This window comes from Zosterops lateralis (assembly GCF_965231275.1).
Source record: "Zosterops lateralis genome assembly, chromosome: 18".
NCBI lineage: Eukaryota > Metazoa > Chordata > Aves > Passeriformes > Zosteropidae > Zosterops > Zosterops lateralis.
In genome coordinates, this window is record NC_139778.1 from 7,340,982 (window position 1) to 7,363,875 (window position 22,894).

Here is a 22,894-nt window from a genome sequence, read left to right on the forward strand (position 1 = left end):
GTAATTTGATGTGTATTACACTAGACAAATGTCATAACTAACTCTGTAAGCATTGGTGAATTTCATGAATTTCCAGTTAAATTGTTGAGGGCTCTCTGTTAAAATGTGAGTAAAGAAAGCTCTATCTTAGAAATCAGCCTAGCATGTTTAAAGTCTTGTCTCAGAGTCTCTGGGACAGAAATGTGAGATATTCTTGTGCTAGTAGAGAGATTGCAATTAATTCAACAGGAGCACAAAGTTGACAGTATTATTTCTGTCATGGTTTTGTCTGGTGAGTACTAATAGACCAATCTGGTCTTCTCATTGACATGGGCAGTGAGTGTCTGAAGAGTTCCATGTATTGCCATGAACACTTGCTTTTGAAATACAAATTAATCCAGCTCAGAGCTGAATTAATTAGTAAAAAAGCTTCCTAAAGTCAGATGGGTTGGTGCTGGAAAAATCTGTTGTTTCTTTCCTTGGTTTATTTTTAACAGAAATGTTTAGCTGCACCCAAAGTTCTTCTTTATACAATTTCTGAGGTCTGTTTTCTCTGCTGAGTTTTTATAATGACTGCTTTAATGGTGAGGGATGATTGTTTAATATGTTTATTTCTGGAAGATTGTCAAGCACAGGCAGAATGCAGAACTGTTCTTGATATTTCTTGTCCTGATAGAACCAGGGGAATATGTCCAAGTGCAATGACTATACAGTTCTTTCTGTAATGTTAGCAATTAATATAAAGTTTGTGAGTTTGATGTTATATTTTTTATTTTAGGATGGACGACTTAAGCCTGGGGATCAGCTTGTGTCCATCAACAAAGAGTCCATGATTGGAGTCTCCTATGAAGAGGCAAAAAGTATAATCAACAGAACAAAGATGAGGTATCTGTTACTGTCAAACAGCCAACCATCCAAAATTGTTTAATAGATGATAATTATGATCAGATTAATGTGAAATGTGTTTTTTGTGTGCTTAGAGGAAATGAAAGATACTATTTTTTTAAAATATTCAGTTGTAATATTATTTCATAGAAAAGACTCAAGTGCACTTTTTAGACCTGCAAATTTATGATACTTTAATGTTTAAATCAAAAATTATGGTATTTGTCTTTGTAATGATGGGTAACAGGGCATCCTTTTAGAAAAATAATTAAATAAACCCACACACAGTGTTTGGAAATGTGTAATTTTTGCATTATTATAATTTTCTGAATAATACAAATATACAATATGTTGAAACTTCTAAAATTTTAGTTCTAGGTTTGAAAATTTATGGGAGATAGCTTTTATTAGGCAGAAAAACATACCCAGTCATCCAGAGAATCTGCAGCATCCTTTCAGCCTCTTAACATCATCTGTGGCACATGGAGAGCAACAGGCTGCAGCACTTGGTCCTCTTCCCTCTCCTAATGGGAGGCTGGTTTCAACATTCCCTCCAGATGCTGTGAGTGCACTTATTACTACTCTTAGAGCAAACTGAGCAAATGCTTGTTTTTCTCCTAATTGTAATTGAGTTTCCATTTTAGTAAGAAAATGACTGTCTATTTTCCTGCACAATATTGTCTTTGGAATATCAAAACTTTTGGAACAGCCATGTTGTATAACAGGAGAGTAAACCACACTGATGAGAGGAATTAGTTGACTTGGGGTAAGAAAACAAATGAGCATTAACTGTATTCTTAGATACCAAGTTCTCTTTTACTGTTTCTCTGAAGTTTTGGAATTAGATATAAATAGTTGCGTATTTCAGAGATAAAACACTCCCTGTTTACCACTTATGTGTGAGTACAGTACAATCTCACACTTGTTCTGTGATGATGAGATTTTTGCCTAAAAAAAAAAGTCCTAGAAGTTTGTGGGGTTTTCCCCCTTTCTTTTGGCTAAGCAGCAATTGTTTTAATTCATACAGCTCACCAGTAGTGTAAAGAAGTAATGTTGACTACGAGAAAGAAGATTTTTAAACTAATATTTCAATTTTTTAAAAGAACATTTTCAGTTTATTCTATTTTTTAAAGCTAAATAAAGTATTGCCTTAGAAGGAGGAAGAATAAAATGTTCTCAAACACAAAGTCAAAACAGGTGATTCTCAAATCTTCTTCTATTTGTACTTAAAATTCTTGCCCATTTTTCTTTCCTATTAGGGATATAAACATTGAAGTGGGTTGCCTAGAGAGCCTGTGCTTAATCTGTGAAGATTTTCAAACCCCAAGGTTTTGATGAGGCCCTGATCTGATTTTTTTCAATGCTATTCCTTCTCCCCACCACCCACTCTATGCCTTTCTTTTTCTCCTGGGGTTGTTTTGATCTAGCCAGCCCTTTCTTCTTTCCCCAGTCTCCTTTCCTGCCCCTTTTTTCATTAATGTGTATTTCTGGTTCTGGCTTGTGGTCTGCTTTAGAAATGGGATTTCATGACTTCTCATTTCCTCTGGTAGATGGAAACTGGAGTCAAGATGGGAGAGCAATCTCCAATTACTGCTCTGGACAGTGATCCTGCTGCTGTGTCTGCAACGGGTGAGTGCTGATTTCATTCCCTGCCACCCTTTTCCTTGCTCTTTCAATAACAGTCAAAGAGAACATAGCACATAATGAGACTCAATAGTCTTAAAAAAAAAAAAAAAAAAGGAATATTGCACTGTTTTTATACTCCTAAATAAAGGACTGAGATCAATGGATTTTTAGTAGCTTCTGTCAAATATAACTTACATTGTCTCTAATAAACAGCTGAAACCAAACAAAAATGAGTGATCACAACATTTGCTATACAGCAGTAATGATAACAGACTCAGTAGAAACCATATAATGAAAACTTATAGATCAAGATTAGGTTGCCATAGAAACTGTGCTTTCTTGATTTGATGAAATTCTGGGGATGTATGCTGCTTGCATGGTTTTACTGCTTAAATCAGGGCATATTGAAAGGATAGAAATAACATGCAGCCCTCTTAACAGTTTTTCAGTTAGTAACAAATAAATATGTGTATTTGGCTTTTGGAGTCATGGCATTCAAACAAGGACAAGAGTCACTTTGATCACATCTCTAAATATCTATTTTGAAAACAAGATTTAAGGAAAAACAGAGTGTGAAATTTGGTCAGAACCAAATCTGAGCTGAACAATTGTAATTCCTGTGGGAAACAAATATATTGCATTTAGAAACAGTGAAAATGCAAGAGTGACACAATAATGGGAATCCCCATTGACACACTGATAGAACTGACTCTGTTCAGTATTTCTCTATGCAGACCTGAACTATATTCTTTTTCTTGAGGCAGTAGCAATTAAGCATAACCTGAGCTTTTCAACTTCATTTCTAATGTACTGAGGAGAGGAAGAGCAAATACATGGGATCTGATTCATTCTAGATGTCTCTCCAGTTGAGTTATTTAAATTGTACCTGTATTTATTATAGCCCATATTAAACATTCATATTTAAAATTAAACAGTTCCATATTGCAAATCTGATCAGTTGGTTCCTTTCCTTGAAGGGTGAGCTGACCAAATGTGGGCTGTTGAAACTGGTGAAATTTTAGTATTGAATACACCTAGAGATTAATGATCACCCGGTTTTTACATAGTGACCATGAAAAACACTGCAACTAAATCAAAGAAACAAGACAAAGGTCTTTTTTTTTTTTTTTTAATGTATTCTGTATATAAAACTCTTGGTTAATATAATTCAGTAGACAGGACCTTCTTTGTTTGAAGACACCAAGAAGGGGACAGTCTTTGAATACATCTAAAGAATGTAGGTAGTAGAGCAGCTCCAGTTTGTACTGCTACTTGTTATATTTCATTTTCTTCTTTTTAACAGCACATCCCTTGTAAAATCTGCCACATCTCTCATGCTGCCCTTTTTCAAGGATAAACTTTCAAAGATAACCTTGAAAAACTAAAGCATCTCTTAGATGAGATACTCTTTTTTTAACACTTTATGAAAAAAAACAGCATAGTTTAGAGAAGTTCTTGCACAAACTCACACATGAGGCTTTTTCATTCTGATTTGAAGAGAAATTGAGCCAATTCCACCAAGGTTCTAGCCCACTGTCTTCAGAATTTATTATAGCATGTGAGAGGTGTTAATGTCAGAGATTCTCAAGATATTTTGGTTTATGCTTTTGGCATGTAAAGAGTATGTAAATTACTTTGAGCTTGGAAACAGATACGCTGTGAAAACTAAAAAAATTTAAAATAAAAGAATTCTCTGCGATTCCTTCTGTTCCTTTAGAGAGAATCTCAAACTGCAAGATCCTTTCCTTGTTAAATGCTGGGTTTGGTTTCAGTAACTTTTTAATCCATTAATAAAATGAAGAATTAAGATCTACATTGTATTTATAAATAATGAATGCAAACATGATATATATATATAAATAATGATATAAACATGGTATATATAAAAATAATGAATGCATATATCTAAAATCCAAAGTGCTAGTTAAAAAAACCATGCAAACTTGTGTTTCTGACTGTAAGGGTAGAAGGTGTTGATGAATGGTGGCCTGATGGACAGGAGTTCTTGGAAAAGAATTCCTTCCCAGGAAAAAAATACTGAAAAGCCAGGGGAGTTCAGCCTAAGCTCTCTCCACACACAGCCCATGTTTGGGAACAGGTCATTCCTTCTCTTACCTCAGTGTTTTCTAGATGATTCCATGTGCTTTTGGCAACTGCCAGTTACACTAAGGGTGTGTCATGGAGGTCTCTCTTGGAATTGACAAGTGCGTTTCCCCTTCTGCTTCCTGAGTATCTGTGTGTCTCTGAGAGAAGAGAAAATACCACAAGGACAAGCCATATGCTTGATGGATCACTCAAAGCTATTCCTGGTTATTTTCTGTTAATTTGCTACTTGTCACTTTTTATGAAAAAAAAAAAAAGTGTAAGTGATTGATACCCATAATTTTTGTGGGTTACAATTATATCCTTTTAAAAAAAAAGAAGTCACTCTAAGGATCAACATGCATTTTTGGCAAGTGGGTATTTAGCTGGCATCCACTTGATGAGCAGACTTTCAGAACAAATTTTTTCAAAGCAATAGTTGCCACTACATCGTTATTACTTTTTTTTTTTTTTTTTTTTTTTTTTTTTTTTTTTTTTTTTTTTTTTTTTTTAACTTCTTAGTTATTGCCTCCAGCCAGAATGATGATTATGAGCCCCAAGGAAAGAACTTGAGTTTTCATCTCAAAACAGAAAAGCTGGAGAGGGTAAATACTTAAAATCTTCTGAGTTCTCCTTCCTCCCCCTTCATGATACAGGTAAAACATCTGGACAATATTTCTAGGCTGACAAACTTTAAGGTATAAATGACACTCAGGATTTACTATTTGGATAATGCTTTCAGGTTGCAGGCCAATGTTTCAGTTTATGTATTGGGCAAATTACTGTTTTTGTTAATCTAATTACTGATTAACTCTTCTGGGAATCAGAACATCCCTCAGGATTTTTAAAGCAGTTATTAAGGACAAAGGGGTTTGCTTATTACAGTTATCTGTATTCAAGGTTAAAGAATATCTGAACATCTCTCAATTAGAAGGAAAAGTCACTGAGTGGCTCTGGAATAGAAGTGTTGTTAGTGAGAGGGTACTAGGATACAAAGGCTCTTTGAAGTGTAGCTCTTTAATTACTCCCCCATGTCTCTGCAGTCATTATCCTTAGTCCTTTCTTTTTTCACTCCAAAATAAGTTTTTTCCTTCCAGGCACTGAATTATCTTGGGATTCAGCTCACAGATGATCAGCAACAAGCCCTAAGGCAGCAACTTCATAAAGATTCTAAAGGAACAGTGTCTTTTGGAGGTAATAATTTGTTAATTACCATAGAAAAGAATAAAAGTAGGAATACAGAAATTATAGATAATAACCATTAATATATTTTTGTTCGTATTGGGTTGCTGCTGCAAACAAAATGATAGTTTGAGGCAAAAACTTTATTTTACTGTGTGAAAATAAGCTTGAAGTTCTGAAACTAAGTAATAGGAATGTAAATCACAAATTCATCTTATTAAGAGCAGCCTTAGGAAAGTTTCATTTTGTGCTTACAAAATCCTTAATTTTTTGTTCAAAAAATAGGGAACTGTAATTTTTTCAAAAATTACTTGGGAGAGTTTTAATGGTGAAAGATGAAAGATGCCTTCTTGAGGCAACTAAACTGATGGATCACTTAACTTTACTATGTGGGATTGAAGAACATTTCAACTATTGCATATAGAAACAGGTTTGCAGGGAGACCATCACAATTCTTCCAGCTAAACCTAATTCAGATAGGAATGAGCTGCTTACATTCCAATTTTTAAATTGCCAGTGTCATCAACCAAAATAACAATTTTGGTTGATGACACTGGCAATTTAAATTTTTTTTCAGAAACTGTGAGACGTGATGGTTCTGATGGAAATTTCACTTTTCCTCAAGTCTATGAAAAACACTAGTGTGTGAAAAATAGTATTTTGTACTTAAACATCCAAAAAGATCTTCACTGAGGAAGATATTGGATATTTGAACAGATTTTATGTGGAGTAAACTGACCTTTATATTTCTACCTTGCTGTCATAGTGTAGCAAAATCTTTAAATTCAAAATACATGTAATCCAAGTCATGTTGATTGTGCATGGGGAACTATTTGTATTTAAAACTTTCAACTTGGTCAACATCAATTTTACCAAGGCTCTGTCAGGGGTTTAAAGGGCCTGAAAAGGAAACCATGAGCTCTGAGCTAGCAGGAAATTTCTCCTTTTTCCTGTCTCCTCTGGTAAGGTCAACACATTGGTACGGGCAGGTGTGTGTACCTGTTGTGCTGATTTATTTCATTTTTCACAGACACCTGCCAAATGCACAACATTTCAGGTACTTTGAAGGTGAACTTCACATTTGTTTGCTTTTCTCCTTCACAATTTGATTTGAGAATATTTCATTTCAAGACGTGTTTGGGCATTTTTATTCTTATCAGCTTCATCAGAACTTTCTCTGTGTAGAATCACATTTTCGAAAAAGAAAGACTTCCTTTCCTTCCTTTCCTTCCTTTCCTTCCTTTCCTTCCTTTCCTTCCTTTCCTTCCTTTCCTTCCTTTCCTTCCTTTCCTTCCTTTCCTTCCTTTCCTTCCTTTCCTTCCTTTCCTTCCTTTCCTTCCTTTCCTTCCTTTCCTTCCTTTCCTTCCTTTCCTTCCTTTCCTTCCTTTCCTTCCTTTCCTTCCTTTCCTTCCTTTCCTTCCTTTCCTTCCTTTCCTTCCTTTCCTTCCTTTCCTTCCTTTCCTTCCTTTCCTTCCTTTCCTTCCTTTCCTTCCTTTCCTTCCTTTCCTTCCTTTCCTTCCTTTCCTTCCTTTCCTTGAAAAGCAGACACTGCATTTATCAGAGTGGCTGTTCATGGTGATATTGGCAGTTCTGTTCCATCAGTGATCTGTTATTAAACTGAACCTCCAGATTACAACAACAAAATCTGATTTTTTTTTTTCCTAGATTTCGTTGAAGTTTCGAGGAATCTGTTGTCCATGCATTCAAATGCAACTGATGATGGGCACAAATCTGTGAATTTTGGGGTCAGTGAAGTTTCCACCTTCCAGGACTCACAGGTAAAATATGTGCCTGGTCAGTGTTTTAACAGTTGGGAGGAGAGTCTTGGAGAGTTTATTGTATGTAAAATAACTCCAAGTCTTGGGCAGATGTTTAAAACAGCTCCACAGCACGGGGTTCTTTAAGATAACCTAGTTTCTGTGAAGCTTTTTTAAGCAGCCTAATTTGCAGAAAGCAATTAATGTAATTAAATTATGGTTCGTTGTAAGTCTGGACAGCATTGATTTACTGAGGTTTCTTAATAAAATTTGGATTGTTGCAACCTGTGTGAGTGAGAAACAATTACTGGGCCCAGTGATTTGAGTTACTGCTGCAGTGAATATCATTTTATTCTAGAGGTGACTTTAAAAAACAACATTTTTGGTATATGAACACTAAAATAGAATGCTTTATTATTTAAAATATTAAAATTGTGATGTATTCTTGATACTTTAAAAAACACTTTATTAATCCATTTTAAAAGGAAAAATAATTGTTCATTTGGAAGATAAGTTGGTTAAAATTTTATTAAACATTTTTAGCATTTTCAGATCTATAAATCATCCTAAAATCAAGATTTTTCTTCTCATTTTCTTAACAAGAATTTTTAATATAAGATGTTAAAGATCATGGAAGACACAGTTAGCAATACATTCTAACAGTATGAATTTGTATACACACAGTTTGTAACCTGTGATTCCTTGGAGGATGATGTGGAAAGACTTAAGAAAGAAAGAAATGAAGCTTTAAAAGAAATTAGTAAATTAAAGGTAACATTTGATTTTTATTTGCTTTAAATTATTCAAGAGACTAATTTTTTGAGTGTGTAGAGTAATTTACTGGGTTTTGAATTTCATGTGCAGTTTTTAATAGATAAATTGTATGGCAGTACAAACAGTCTTAATCCTGTTTGGAGATTGCTTACAATATATTTGTGGAGACAGTGAATTTTAGCCATTATACTGAATGCCAACACATTTTTTAATCTGATCCATAGAGAAATGAGACTAAGCAGACATTTCACAGAAGTGAATTTGGAGAAATTACTGATTTGCATGGCAATTTTATTTAAAAATGTGTGATGCTAGTAACTGCAGAGTCTGAGTGCAGGCTGATACTTCTGAAAGGAATCAGAACTGAAGGATAAATTAATCTGTGGGCAAAACTAATACATATTTTCCCAGACATTACAAAATTCCCAAGTCCTAATGCAATAAATAAAATTTCTGTATACCCCAGGTTGCTACCACATTCCCATGGTCCCGAATTTATTTTTTAACAAACCATAAGATAGGAAATTCTGTATTCAGTGAACATAACTCTGCTTCTTGAACAGGAATACTGAGCTTGGGGTGATGACAATTTAAAAAATTGTCCCTTGGTCCTAAAAATTTCTTGCTGTAAATTACAGAAGCATTGGGTTGAAATGGCCAGAGATTAGTTCTCTGTTGTGTGCACAAGGATTCTTCTTCTGAGAGCTTTGTACTGAAATGAAAGAACCCCATTTACACAGTGAACAAGTGAATACCAGGAGTCCCTAAATTGCTGGTGTGGGAAACTGACAACGATCAATCTGTAATTAATTGCCTCATTTCTTACACTCTTTTACACATATCCCAGAAATGTTCAGTAAATAATTCTAGAATACTCAAGAAACTTAAGCAGCATCAATGAACTCAAAGAAAAGTCAGCTTTTAGAGATGGTTTTGTCACAGGTTTTATCAAAGCTGTTGATAGAAGTTTTGGTATCTTTAGTTTTGAAAGAGTTAGAGTTTTGGTCCTAAAGCAATTTTCTCTTTCAAACTTACTTACTCTATTTTTTTTTTTTAAACAGGAAAAATTGTCTAAATCTGTGAATTTACAGAAACAGTTAACAGAGCAGCTACAAGCAGTCAAGCAAGTATGTTGAAGTCTCTAAAAATTATAATTATTTAAAAGTTTTTCATTGTTTTTTGTGGAAGAGAGAAAGGAGTGTTTTTTCTCTTACTGCTCATATAGACTATACTTTCACACTGATTTCAACACAGAGTGGTTCTTGTGTTATTACAGGGCTTTTAATTAAAAGTAGAGCATTGATCCTTCAGTTTTTAGAGCATTATTCTATTTCTCTGCTATTGAATTGAGATAGGAACCCTGAGACCAGCTAGATCAATGAAGTGGGATAATGATGTAGTAGAACCTTTCTAGTCTTAGGTGTTCTTGAAGAGATTTTGCTGTTCTTAGGCAACAGTTGCCTAATTTATAGTCCTAACATTAACTACTTTATATGTCAGCCAGTCTTACCAGGAAAAAAGTTATAGTCAGGGTTTTCTGAGGAAAGTCTTGTTTCTGCCTCCAAATCTATCTATAATTATGAGCCAATAAATCAGAGTATTTGGCTTCCTCGTGTCTCTTAAAGGAAATTCCCAATTAAATGTAAGTCTCATGTCATTTATAGCCTGGATTCAAAACGAAGGAACTTGCCTGTTCCCTCTTCCTCCTGAACACCTTGTCATCTTTTCCTTCTAATGAGCTGCCTGCTTTTCTTCCCTCCTGCGCTGCTGCACCTAGTCTCTGCAGATTTCTCATGTCAGATGTCATGTAAAATCCAAGATAAAGTTTAAAAATCCCCTGTATTAAGATTAGTTTTATATTTTTGCTCATAACATACCTTGAACACCTTCATTATCACCTTTCATTCCTCAAATATACAAGAGCTTGCTTGGAAGATTTTTCCATTAGTATTGTATTGTTTCACTCTGTACACTGTGGGAAATAAATTGGGTTATCTTCTAGATAAAAATTAACTGGAAGATTGTTCCAGTAATGCACTTGAAGTTCCCATTCTCTAATGGGTTGACTCTGTTGTTCCAGACCAGAACACTTGTTCAGTGTATTAGTGCAGACTAAAGCTATTACAGAGTGCAATCCCCAGTACAAACCTGCTTTTCCTGGGAAGGCAGCCTTGGACAGGGCTGATTTAAGATATTTTAAGTGGCAGCAGTGCCCATTTACCACCACTCGAGGTCCTCCCACTTTTATTTTTCTCAGGTACTGCCTTGTGGTAGTGAAATTCAGCTTTTGCCATGCAAACCTCCCAGGGATAAATAGATTGTCTTGTAGGCATTGAAAGGGTTCCGTATAGTGAAGTGAAAGAGAAATAATAAATTAGATATAATTATAGCACTGTGTCAGCTATTTCAGGAGATATAAGTGGGCTTTTAATGGACATTTTCTTCTGTTTATACTTGGTACATGTTCAAGTGTTTTATATATATTATTTTTTATATATTTCTCTTGTTTAAAACCAATATTGGCATTGAGATTCACGGTGATAAGTTTTTTAAAAATAGGCTACTTATAGTACAAGTTGCCATTTAAGTTATGATGTGCATTCCTGGTTGAGCTGGTTAGTGAAAGGAGTTAATGAGTATATTATTGAGCCCTAATGACCTGATTAAAAGTAACAAACAACCAAAGTAAACAAAAAACCCAATTTAAGTCTGTGCTTAATGTCTTCTGACTTCAGCGTCATTTAAACAGTTTTTTTTTAAATTACTGCTTTCCTGAAAAAACAAGGTTTTAAATGAGGATTTAAGTTACCACACATGTATTGGGGTACATTTTGTGGTATTTCGCTTTTCTGCTAATTGTGAATTGCAGAGATTACAGATTAATTAAGACAGGGGTACAAATATTCTGGTTAATGAACAAGCTTTGTTAGTACCAATTCATTAAACAGTGCTTGACTCAGTAACTAACAGCATGAATAAACTCTTAAGATGAGAAATGCTGCTAAACTTGCAGTGAGATAGTAATTCTTTTCTAATACTGGTATGTGATAAATTCAAATTCATTAATTGATCTATTTTTGCTTTGAAGTTGTGATATAGCACTGTATCTTTGGGGCTTCCTTGAAATCATATGTAAGCTGGAAATTGGCACAGAACACAGAGAGGCAATTTTGAGTACCTGAAGTCTTGCCAAGAGCATGAATGTGAAATCTGTAATGATGTCTTCTGTCTTCCTGGAGGAGTTGGACTGGATCCTGTGCTGCCTGAGAGTCCTGGGCTATTTCAGCCTCAATGATCCCTTCTGTACTACAGCTTTTTCTGGGCACTTTCTGTCAGCTGGAGCACTCGGCTAAACACAGGAAATGGGAGAGGTTGTAAAGATAAGACACTGTTTGTGGTATCCAAACTCCTGGACTTGGTTCATAGGGCTGAGATTCGCTACCCTTGGTTATTTTCTCTAAGGGGAAAAGAGGGGCTTTGAATGGCTGCTCTTTTGGAAACAGTATCTAATTAATTTCACCCTGCCTGAAAGAAGCATTGGTTTTATTTCATTAGGGTTTTTTTTTTAATTTTAATACATAGTAAAGTTATTCAAAGTTATTTTAAAGGATGATTTCAACATAGAATTTTTGTAGGATTAATCAACAAGTTAGTAGTACAGTTGATTTGTAACTGCAATTTTCATGTGGCTTAAAAGAATTATCTGAGTTCTGGTGTTTGTGGTGGCTGGAATAAAACTTGGACAAAATCTTCTGATACTTAAATTTATCCAAGGAAGAAATAGAACCTGGCTTGGGAAGAAACCTGTACCTTGAAATTGCTTTTTTAAGGATTCAGTTTCTCTCCCCTAGTTGTTAGCTCCTTATTGGTTGTAGTGGTTTCATACCAGATCAGGACAATGGGTCCCTTGAGGTATTTACATAAATGAAATATTAGCAGCTGCAGATCACCTACCTGTTGTGTCTTAGAATCCTAGACTGGTTTGAATTTGAAAGGACCTCAAAGTTCATCTCATTCCACCCCCCTGCCATGGAGAGGGACACCCTCCACTATCCCACATTGCTCCAAGCCCCATCCAGCCTGGCTTTGGACACTTTTTTCATACATTTGAGTGGGACAAGAGCTTATTTTGCTGAAGTGGATGGTACCCATCAATTCTTCACCTCCTTACCTGCCAGGTGAGAGGACCCACTGTGTCCTCACAGTGCCATCTCCAGGAACTGGAGAATGGGAAAACCTGATGGAATCATTTCCCATTGTGCCCCTCTGCTCCAGCAAACAGCTCTGGTGTGTCAGACGATTTTACTAATTCAGTTGTAGTATGTAATTGTTTCATTGTAATGTAAGAAGCCATTGTTCCTTAATTATTCCTTTAGGTCTTTCACTGTTGAAATCTGGTCATACTTAGTCTGCTATTACAGAGAAATTAATATTCAACAACTGGAGTTCTGAAAAAACAATGGAGGAGTAAAGGCAATTCTGGATTATAAGAGATTAAACCTTTATCTCAAGGAGGTCTTCTTTCAAAACGAAGACCTCCCTTTTCATAATAGCAATTTTCTATTCACTTTTCTCATGTCAGTTTATTTAAATAAATCCTAAGTGTGGGTTTTTAAGATGCCACCCTTTTTCAAGGCCTCTGTGTTCATTTATATTAGTCAAACTTAGCGTCAGAGCATCTTTTCACTTTTGTCTCCAAGAGTCTTTTTCCCACCTCCAGGCTGTTTCCCAAGGATGCCTTTGCTTCTGCAGGTTCCCAGCTCATCCTCTGTAGCAGCAGGGCCCAGCTCTTCTTGCTATTGACTCATTTTGTTTCTTACAGTGGCAAGAAAGTACCCTCTCCAAAGGCAGGCAGTAAGTTTGACCTCTACTTCTGTAGATTGGTAACTTCTAAGAATTCCCTGTGTTCCCTGAATTGTTTCTAAGGAAAAGGAATCCACAAGCAGCTTGCAGGAGGGGTGATTGCTGTGCTCTCAAGGAGTGTGAGCAGTGCTGCCCCTCACGCTGCTCTCAGTGCTGGAAACACACAACTGTGACACCAGCGTGAGGAGTAACACACATGTGGAGCAATAAGCCTGGGATGAGTCTGTGTTTCCAGGTGCAGGTGGTCCTTGTGTCGTTCCAACGCTTCCAGAGGGAAAAAAAAGAAAATCATTCTACTTGCTGTCAAATTAAAGATCACTTAAATGGATCTCTTAGTGCTTGTGCCCTGTAACAGAAACCTCAAAATTATACAACACCACTGTTATCTGTGTTCACTAGTGGTGTTGCTGTTCTATATGTGTGGTTACTTCTTCTACTGCTCCATTTTCTGAGAGACCAGGATGTCCCTGGCCATTGTCCAAATTGGTATTATATTGCAAAGATAAGGAAGGTGATGTACTGGTTATATGTCACTGACATTAGCTGATTTATGTCCTGGAATATATTGTTCATTAGGACTAACAGTGTGGAGGTTAAAAGTCATATGAAGCTGAGATTGGTAGATCATTTTACAGAAAGAACATTATCTCAAAGTAGAGGGAAACCTGACTTAAAGGATATTGATTCTACAGAACAAGTGCTTCTATGTTAGGAAAGAATTAAATTTGCATTTTTAACTGACCTCTCTAGACATTTTTATTATGACACCTGTTATATGCAATTTCTTCCACAAAAGAGGAAGATCTGGTCATCTAGGATTTTTAGGAACAGCAATTTCAAACCTATAAGGTTATTTCCTCCATGATAAAGAGTCATAGTGTGTTTCTCCTCTACACCAACCTGTTTTCCTTCTAGTTTCATTCCCAACCAGGATAAAATTATTATAATAAGATGTAATAGGTAGACCAGGAATAGAATATTCACCTAAGTATCACTGAGCAACTTCTGCAAAAAACTTCTAGCTCTGTGAATTTGTGTATTCAAATCACTTTAATTATTCAGCAAATTGATATAAAGTGACTTAGAGATTAATAGCTGAGGGAAAAGATGGTTTAGTGGTTTTGGTGCCAGTGAGCTTGCACATTTTGTGTGAGCAGTTTGTTTTCTTCCTAGGTGAGTGTAAACTCATCCTTTGTACATACCTTTCTAATTTACTAAATATTCACTCCTAAAATGAACTGAGCAATATCTTTCTTGAAAGAAGATTTTGCAATATTTAGGGATTACATTATCTGAATTAACAGCTGGCAGTTTATGATTTTCTGTTTTCTGTACATTATTCATATATAAAAGTTTTATCTAGCACTCTTCTGTGATAATCCAGGATATTAGGAGCATAATGGGAACAGGAACTAAGCAGAAAAATAGATTTTATAAAAAGTACTGATTCTGAGAACAGCGTGGACTGAACACTTGAATTAAAAGTCCATCTACATGATGTGTGAGCTGTGACTCGAGTGTGAATTCAGGCAATAATAATGATATAAAGTAGCGTCTCATTAAGGTACTTTTTTGGTATGGGAGCAATGGGGCAGATCAACAGCATCTGTTGCATTTCAAGAAAATCTGTCATTCAAGTAGATTTTTAGTAATTATAGAACTTGTTATTCGATTGATTAGGAAAATTATGTCTCTGTACATACCTGTTTTTCGTTTGCACATCATATATTAAAAATTAGCAATTGAGCCCTCTAACCATGGAGACTAACAGGCAGCCCTGATGCCAACTGCAGTACTTGTGAACTAAATCTACTCTTTTTGAAGCAGGAGTTGTAACTTTTGCACTGAATTCTATAACCTGCAGGAAGCCAAGGCAGCAGTGGAGGAGACCAGGGCCCTGAGAAGCAGAATTCACCTTGCAGAGGCTGCACAAAGGCAGGCCCGGGGAATGGAGATGGACTATGAAGAAGTGATTCGCCTGTTAGAGGCTGAAATTGGAGAGCTGAAGGCTCAGCTCGCTGAGCATGCTGGCCAAAATAAAGTAAGCAAAGCCTGCTGGAGTTACCATGGTTTCCTTGCTGTTGTCATGTATCTTGTTTTCATTTTCTTTTCATCTGCTTTTCTAAAGTAGGTCACTGTTTGTCTTGTATTATTCAATAACTGGGATGATGTGTAGCAAAGGGGGTGAATGTGAAGTGTTTGAGGCTTCCTTTATCCAGACATCTTTGGGCTGGAAAAACAGGAGCTCCCAGCATATGTGGGTTATAGGTCAGAATGGCATGTCTCAAGCATTAAGTGTGGAATAGTTTCTGGGCTGCAGATATATTGTCTTTAAAAAGATATACCTTGTATATATTTGTATACTTTTGTACTCATGTGAAAATGGCCTTCAGGTTTATGTTGCTGTTAGGCAAATAACAACCATGTGAAGGCCAGTCCTGTTTTAAAGTAAATTTAGATTTAATCAAGGTAATCATTTAAATGCTGCTAATCCTGCCAAAAAAAAAAAAAATTAATTGAGCCTTATATTTTAAGTCTATTTCATCTCCAGTGAGGCATTTCCGAACAAGCTAAGAAATAAAATATTTGATGCACTTCAAAATTTTTTCTCCATAACTCCTGACTTGTGTTTTAGCAAGCAGGTTGACATTTGTGAAGTTACCTTGTTTTTCTCATGAAAAAATGGATGTGCCTATGACCTGGTGAAGAAAACCTACTGAAATGCCTTATTTCATCCTGAGAATTAATTTAATATTTCAAGACATTAGAAGGTAAATCAAGCTCTTTGGTAAACAAGTTTCCAGAGAGCAGCTTAGCAAGTCCCTGTGGCTCCCAGGAGGAATTCCTCTCCTCTAATTGTGAGTGATGAGCTGAATCACACTCTGGACATTATTTCTGAACAGCTGGGTGAGATTCCCTATCTTTTATGTCAGGTGTTCTTGCAGCACTCACTGTTTGTTTTCTAGATTATAGATTTCTAAACTTTAAGAAATTCAGAGGGTGTGGGTTGCTTTCCTGGAAGTTTGTTCCAGAGTTTCTAGCTTGAGTTCCTGAAATTCTGACTGAGTGCTACAATACCTGTGTGCAGACTTGAATCTCTGCATTTCTCACCCAAAAGAGGCAGTATCAAGTAAGTTCCAACTCCATATAATATCCTTTAGTTTCATCCTGTTGTAAAAGAGGAGTCAGTTACAGGCACCAAGTTTCAGGCAGGGTCACACCTGTTTGTTTTTTGTTCTTTTAATGCCCGAGTAAATCTCCCCCTAAAACACACTTACTAAACAAATATAACATATGTTGAGGCACTAATAAAAATCAGATTTGTCCCTCTCACTTTTTTAGTGTGAAAGAGTGAGGTCTTCAGCTACTTTTTCAGAGTAGACAGTGAAATTACCAAAAAAAGGTGTTTGAATCAACAGATTCTTTGACATTCAGGGTGATGATGATTCTGCTGCTTTTTACAGTGTATACAAACAAATTATTTACTTCCAGTGAAGTTAATAAGTGGGTTTTGGTGATTATTTTATAAGGGTTTTAGAGTAGGCTGTGGGTTTTCAGAATGATCACCTGCAGTGTGATGTAAAAGCTGATTTTTTACTAGAGTGCTTTTTCTGTATTCTGGAGAGATCTTTCTAGATCTTGTGTCCAGCAGACAGCTGAGCTGAACAGACGTGCCCAGGTCCATGTGAGGATTTTACTCGTGGTCCTGTCACAGCAACAGTGTCAGGGACTCTAATGAAACCCAGAGCCTCCAGGGCAGAGTCTAACAGGGCTCACATCTTCTGTACTGAGGGAGGGAGGGATGCAGAGCACTGATCAATAGGTTATACAAGAGCATGCAGAGACTTCCTAGGAGGTAATTTCCTCCAAGATGTGCCATAATTACTGTGTTGGCCAAAGGATATATGGATGCAAACCAGGGGACTGAGTTTGTTCTGGCTGTTTGTTTTATGCTGAGAGATACTGTCACCATCAGGTTAGTATTTTTGATCCATTCATCAATCAGTTCAAACTCTCTTAATTTTCAGTCCTATCCCTGTTGTTATCTTCCAATTTTAATTTACCTTTCTATCATTTGCTAAAATCTGTTGCAGTCTGGAGCTGATTTGCCAGCTGGTCAGACATCCCAGTTATGTGTTTCTCAGAAATGTAGAAAAACGTGTGTTAAACATTCCAAACACTCTGTTCACACCCTGTCTCTGTGTGATCCATGGGAGGAAAATTAACAGAATAAAAGCCTTAAAATACCTTTCCCAGGAGAACATTCAAGACTTGAGAAAGAGGGTTACAGTGCTTGACTGCCAGCTGCGGAAATCAGAGTCAGCCAGGAAGACCTTTGAGGTGGCCACTGAGAAATTGCTACAATTTGTAGAGGTAACTTTGCCTTTCATTTCTAACAATGCCTTATTTGGGAAAGGTTTGTGTTGATGGTTGTGAGGAATGAGCACAGTAAAATGGCCATAAATTAGTTCGCAGAAATTAGTTCATTCCTAGAAATACAGAGTATGTAAAAGTGCACAGGTGCAGAGGTTTAAATAATCTTTGTGTTTTGCTATGGTGGACAAATGAAAATGATCAGATAATTTTTTTCCACATAAACTCTTATCAGTTTCTCTGAAACTCCTCAGAAGAAAAAGGCTAATATTTGAAAATTCTTTGGCATGTTATGAAACAACAAAAGTGATGTTGTTATATTTACTTTGTTTAAAGGGGTTATAATATTTTGGTTTTTGCTTTTGCACTTCTAGACACTAGACTCTTTAATTGCAAATCAAATCCCCCACCCCTAAATAGAACATCGAACTAAGGTATTAACTTTTTCACTATGTTGATTTATAAACTGTTAACTTCTTGACTATGACCAACAGGTTGTGCATGAAATACTTTCAGATAACTCTACTTCCTCAACAGTTTTAAGGTAATGAAATGGCAAAATTAATAGTGAAAAACTCTATTATTGTTTCCAAGTCTCAAAAAACTGCCTTTTTTTTTCCTATACTTTTGCAGTATAGTTCTGAGTATCATTTTATTGAAGGAGAGGGAATGGCATGAATTATAAATTAGGTTTTCAGGATACAGCCTCATTAAAAACCTCTGAATTAAATTAAAACAGTTAGTAATTACATAGCTATGATTATCTGGATGTTTCCATAAAGTAATTATAATGTACTAAGGATTAGTTAAAATGCAAGGAACTTTAACAGTGAGTTATAATTTTTTAAATTTTTTTTAGATTCTCCTAGATGATTTTGCATCACAATGAATCTAGCAGCATATAAATAAATTGATAAAATGTGTATCCATTTACATTTTATTACTTTTCTTGTTTAAAAAGCTGCTGGGAATATACAAGAAGATTTAAGCAGCCTTTAGTCCTTCAGAAAATTGGCATGATTGTGCCTATATATCCCAGATAGCATTCCATTAATATTTATGTAACAGTAAAATTGTTCAGTCTCTTTCCTGCAGTTTTTTTTCAATACACCTCTCAAGGAAATCAAATGTATTTAAGTGAAGTGAACTGGAACTTTATTTCAAAAAACCTATGCAGACTCAGACCAACCAGGTTATCATAAATAATCAGTGAGATGCAGTTCCCATTGGCACTGCACACAACAATGATGTTGTCTGTTTTATGAAATCCATAGAATTTATTTTAGTGAATGGATTAATTAGTATCAAATACTAAGCCAAGGTGACAAACTGACTCACTAACAGCAGCGCAGATAAGAGTTGGGTCCCATGGAGCAGTGTCCCTTCTTAAATGCTGGTATGAAAATTCCATTCAAGTTCCTTTCCTGACACCCACTGAGTCCTTTACACTGCATTTTGAGTTGTGAATGTTATTTGAATTGAACTTTCCAAATACTTTCATTGTTCAGCCAGGACTGCTGCTAGGGCAAACCCACTGATTTGGGAGCGTGAATCTTTTTTGTTCATACAGTGAGAACAAAACCACTTTAGAAAAACAAGTTTACCTTATTAAAATGAGCAGTTTCCTTTTATCATCTTATAAATAAACACTTATTTATTTTTATTATCTTAGTGACAGAAGAACACTATCCACTAAAGCACTTCTGGCTCGTCTGGGAAGGGTTGGACCTACTGTCACAGCAGCTCTTGCAGCAGAAGCCAGGGACCTTGCCAAGTCTCTCCGTGCCATTTTGGAAGTAGATTGTGAGTGAGTGTGTCCATCTCTGTGTGCGTTGAAAGCTGGTATCAGTTCATCAGCCAAGAAGATGGATAATTTTGTTTAAAATTGGATGTGAGCTGGCAGAATAAATCATTCCTAGCGTGTAAGGACAGAGGAGGTTCAGTGTCAGCTCAGGATGCATCTTCATCAAACTATAATTTGGATATAAAGTGATTCCAGAGTACATTTCTTCACAGGAAAATTTAAAGCACATAATTAATGCCAAAGTAAGGAATATGAAGATTACCAGAATCATGTAAAACTCGCAGAATTTCATAACTTTAATGCTCTGTTTTTCATACTGGAATATTTGCAAAATGTTATTCTGCTGGATTTACATGAACATGTATGAGAGTGTTTTAATGAAGATGTTGTTGCTGTAGGGAGTGAATGTAGGCAGCAGTTCCATTTGGAGATATCTGTGTATGTCCTCAGGTCATGAACAGAAATCTGTTCCCATTGGTGAAAAGGATGGTAGTTCATGAGAGTGACTGTAATAAACTGCATCAGTTGAAAATCTAAGAAACAGCTTTGAATTATCACATAATTCCTGTTTCAGATCATTGAAATGATTGTGCATTTTTAATGGTATTTGCCTATAGTTGAGCAGGCATGTCAGTTCTAATCCAGCTTAAATGGACTGATTTACAAAAATGAAACAGAAATGGTACATCACAGGAGGCTTTGGAAAGGTGGTTTATTATGGTTGCCCATAATTATTGTATCAAATATTAGAATAGCTTTGACTGTTTAGGAGTTAATATAGAAAGAGACTGAAGAAATGGTCATTGAGAAAATCAGATGTGCAAAACAATTTTTTGACGTTATTTACGAAGCATTTATTTATTACTCTGTGGCAAAGAAAGGAAAATAAGAAGACAAAATTTGTTCAAAAGTGTCCAGAATATTAGATTTAGAGTTACTGATGGAGTGAAAAGAATAACAGCGACCAGGAGAGGAGATAATTGGTTTTCCACCAATGACAATCATAGTTCTGTCACACTGAATTGGTTTTATTACACTGCACTGGAAATTGTGCAAAGAAAACTTTTGGTTCTAAATGCAGCTGAATTCTAACATGTTGTTATGTCAAACATAATAGGTAGAGTATATGTTAGAAAGCTCTGGAAGGCACAGCAGGGATCCATTTTATGAACCCAAGGATTAAAAATAGGTCTGCAGAGAAGGATTTAAAGATTGAACGTCATCTTTCTGAGTTCATTCTGATTTGGAGAGCATTACAGATAGATTTGGGCTCTGCCAAGCTTGGGTATGAGATTAAAGCTTTAAACCTTCACTGGCTTTTTCTCCTTCTCCCTCCAAAAAAAAAAGAAAAGTAGTTAAGGCAGAGGAGCTATGTAATAGCATCCTGTTTGTAGTGTTCTCTGCCAGCTTCTCACTAAATGTTTTCCATATGATCTGAAATTTTCTTGCAGATGGGCTGTCATAGAAAGGGGCCTCTTGTGTTTGTGGCATTTCATAAATATCATCTATCAAAGAGAAAAGTGTAATAGTGACTACAGTGCAGATTGAAGGGTTTCCTTTTTCCAGGAAGGTGTCCACAACATAATCATTTGTTATTGAATTCTTAGAGTGAGAACTGGAGTTAATATTTTTGAGGTTGCTCAGTGGATCAGAATGTGTGGCTGGGCAAGCTTTGTGATACGTTTTACCTTCTAAATAGAACTTCTCTTTCATTATTTGCTTCGTTCTTGTAAATACAAAGTAATGGAGCCCCAGCCAAAATTCTTCTTTGATTCATTTACAATACATGTGAAACGAAGTCTGGGTGCCAAGACAAGGTTGTAGAGTGTTTTTCCAACAGAAAACTACTTCCTTTGTAAAAACCTTCCTTGACAGCCAGGTCAGGATGACATATTTATGAGTTATCCGCACAAACTATCCCCTTCCTCTGTAATAACCTGACATTTTGCCTGAGGGAAGAGGCTTGAAGACATTCAGTGTATTCCTGAAAATCTTCAAGTACATCTTGCCTTGTGATACTGCTGCAGATCAGCTTCCAGCTCTGCAGGCTGACTGACAGCTCTGTGAAGGCTCTTTGGTGATTCTTCAAGTGAAGACGCTGAAAAAAACCCAGCAGCTTGTTTTCCAGGGCTTACTAGTCAGGACCCTCCAGTTCCCAAAAATGCAAATAATGAGCTAATAAACAGAATAATCAAGCTCATCCCTTGAAAGAGCCATTCTTCATCTTCTTTAAAGACTGTAAGCTATTTTTAGAAACCAAGCCTTGAGAGGCTGCTCTGCTTTACAGAATGTTAGCATCTCCTGAACACTTGAAATTACTTTCATCATACAGAGGATAATAATGCCTCAGTGAAGAACTGCAGCATTTAAAAGCAGTTGCTGCCTGCACTTAGTAGACCATATGGTGCAAATCATGCTAAATAGAATAGAGATAGCATTTTCTTCTTTTCTATTACAAATTTAGAAGAGGAATATACTGGGTACTGGTAATGACCAAAATCTGATTAACCCTGGAACATACTTATCTCCTCATCAAAGACCAGGCAATCAGCATTTCAAAATGGGCACTCATATAACACAGCTTTCAAGTATTTTGGCTGCCAATTTCCTCCCTCTGAAACTTCTGTCCAAAAATACAGTCTTGCTGTAGTTGATATAATCTCAACCATCCATATCCAGGAAGTGCTCTGAAGCTAAGTTGTCCAGGGAGCTCAAGCAGTGAATTTTGAGCTATTTATCCCATCATGTTCCTTTAATTTGCTCTCAGCCTGGGATTTGACGCAAGGCAATCATGCTGGACTTCACTCAAATGATCTCCAAATTAATACAGATTTCAAAACCCCTACTTAATTTACTCATATTGAGCTTGCCAGTCACTATGCATTTGATTTTGAAGATCCTACAGGCAGAAGTTTAGTTGCCTGGGTTTTATATTCATTTTCCTTGAATGCTGTCTAGATAAAAGAAGAGACTAGAAATTGCTGCTGCTCAGCATCCATTAGTGCTTGTTCTCCTGATGGTTAAATTGCTTTTGATTTTTGGGCAATGCCTTACATCTTTGGCATTAAAAGCTGAAATATTGGATCTATCCATATCTTCAGTTTAGGGATTTTTCAGCTACATTGTGTTCAAATGCCAAAACCATCCTGTAGTCAGGAAAGTGTGAGTTATCCCTTCCCATTCTTTTGACAGTGTGGGTGGAACTAAGCTATAAAGTAGAGTAGCAAGGCTTCACAAATAACAATTTTGCTATTTTGAAAAGAGCCAATATTATTAAGTATTCATATTTCTTTTGTTTGTTTAGTACAACAGAATAAATGCTATTTATTTATACATTTATTATACACTATTTATTTATACAATTTTGCTATTTTGTTCTTGAATCTTGTATGTTATGTACACACTTTACCTTATGTCTGCACATCAAAATCCAGCTGTAACTCTGGCATGGACAGGCATGTCCTGGTCAACTTCTGTTAGTTTGGCTCCTGATGTTAAAGATGCTGTATCTTCTTGTATTTTAGTATTAGGTAAAATTATTTCAAGCAAGGTGCAGTTTGTGGGAGGA

The 22,894-nt window shown here is 36.1% G+C and overlaps 1 protein-coding gene across 4 annotated transcripts in view; it reads left to right on the forward strand.

Annotated features, from left to right (window-relative positions):
• STXBP4 (syntaxin binding protein 4) overlaps positions 1 to 22,894 on the forward strand; it is a gene marked incomplete at its 5' end in the record, with an annotated part of 67,639 nt that overhangs the window by 18,232 nt on the left and 26,513 nt on the right. For all 4 annotated transcript variants that reach the window (XM_083874341.1, XM_083874340.1, XM_083874342.1 and 1 more), the window contains 12 exons: positions 758 to 864; positions 1,237 to 1,426; positions 2,415 to 2,493; positions 5,095 to 5,177; positions 5,670 to 5,766; positions 7,420 to 7,532; positions 8,196 to 8,282; positions 9,347 to 9,412; positions 15,013 to 15,189; positions 17,406 to 17,522; positions 18,017 to 18,066; positions 19,195 to 19,325. In XM_083874341.1, the coding sequence (XP_083730467.1) occupies positions 758 to 864; positions 1,237 to 1,426; positions 2,415 to 2,493; positions 5,095 to 5,177; positions 5,670 to 5,766; positions 7,420 to 7,532; positions 8,196 to 8,282; positions 9,347 to 9,412; positions 15,013 to 15,189; positions 17,406 to 17,522; positions 18,017 to 18,066; positions 19,195 to 19,325 (1,297 nt within the window). The remainder of the gene's footprint in view (positions 1 to 757; positions 865 to 1,236; positions 1,427 to 2,414; positions 2,494 to 5,094; positions 5,178 to 5,669; positions 5,767 to 7,419; positions 7,533 to 8,195; positions 8,283 to 9,346; positions 9,413 to 15,012; positions 15,190 to 17,405; positions 17,523 to 18,016; positions 18,067 to 19,194; positions 19,326 to 22,894) is intronic.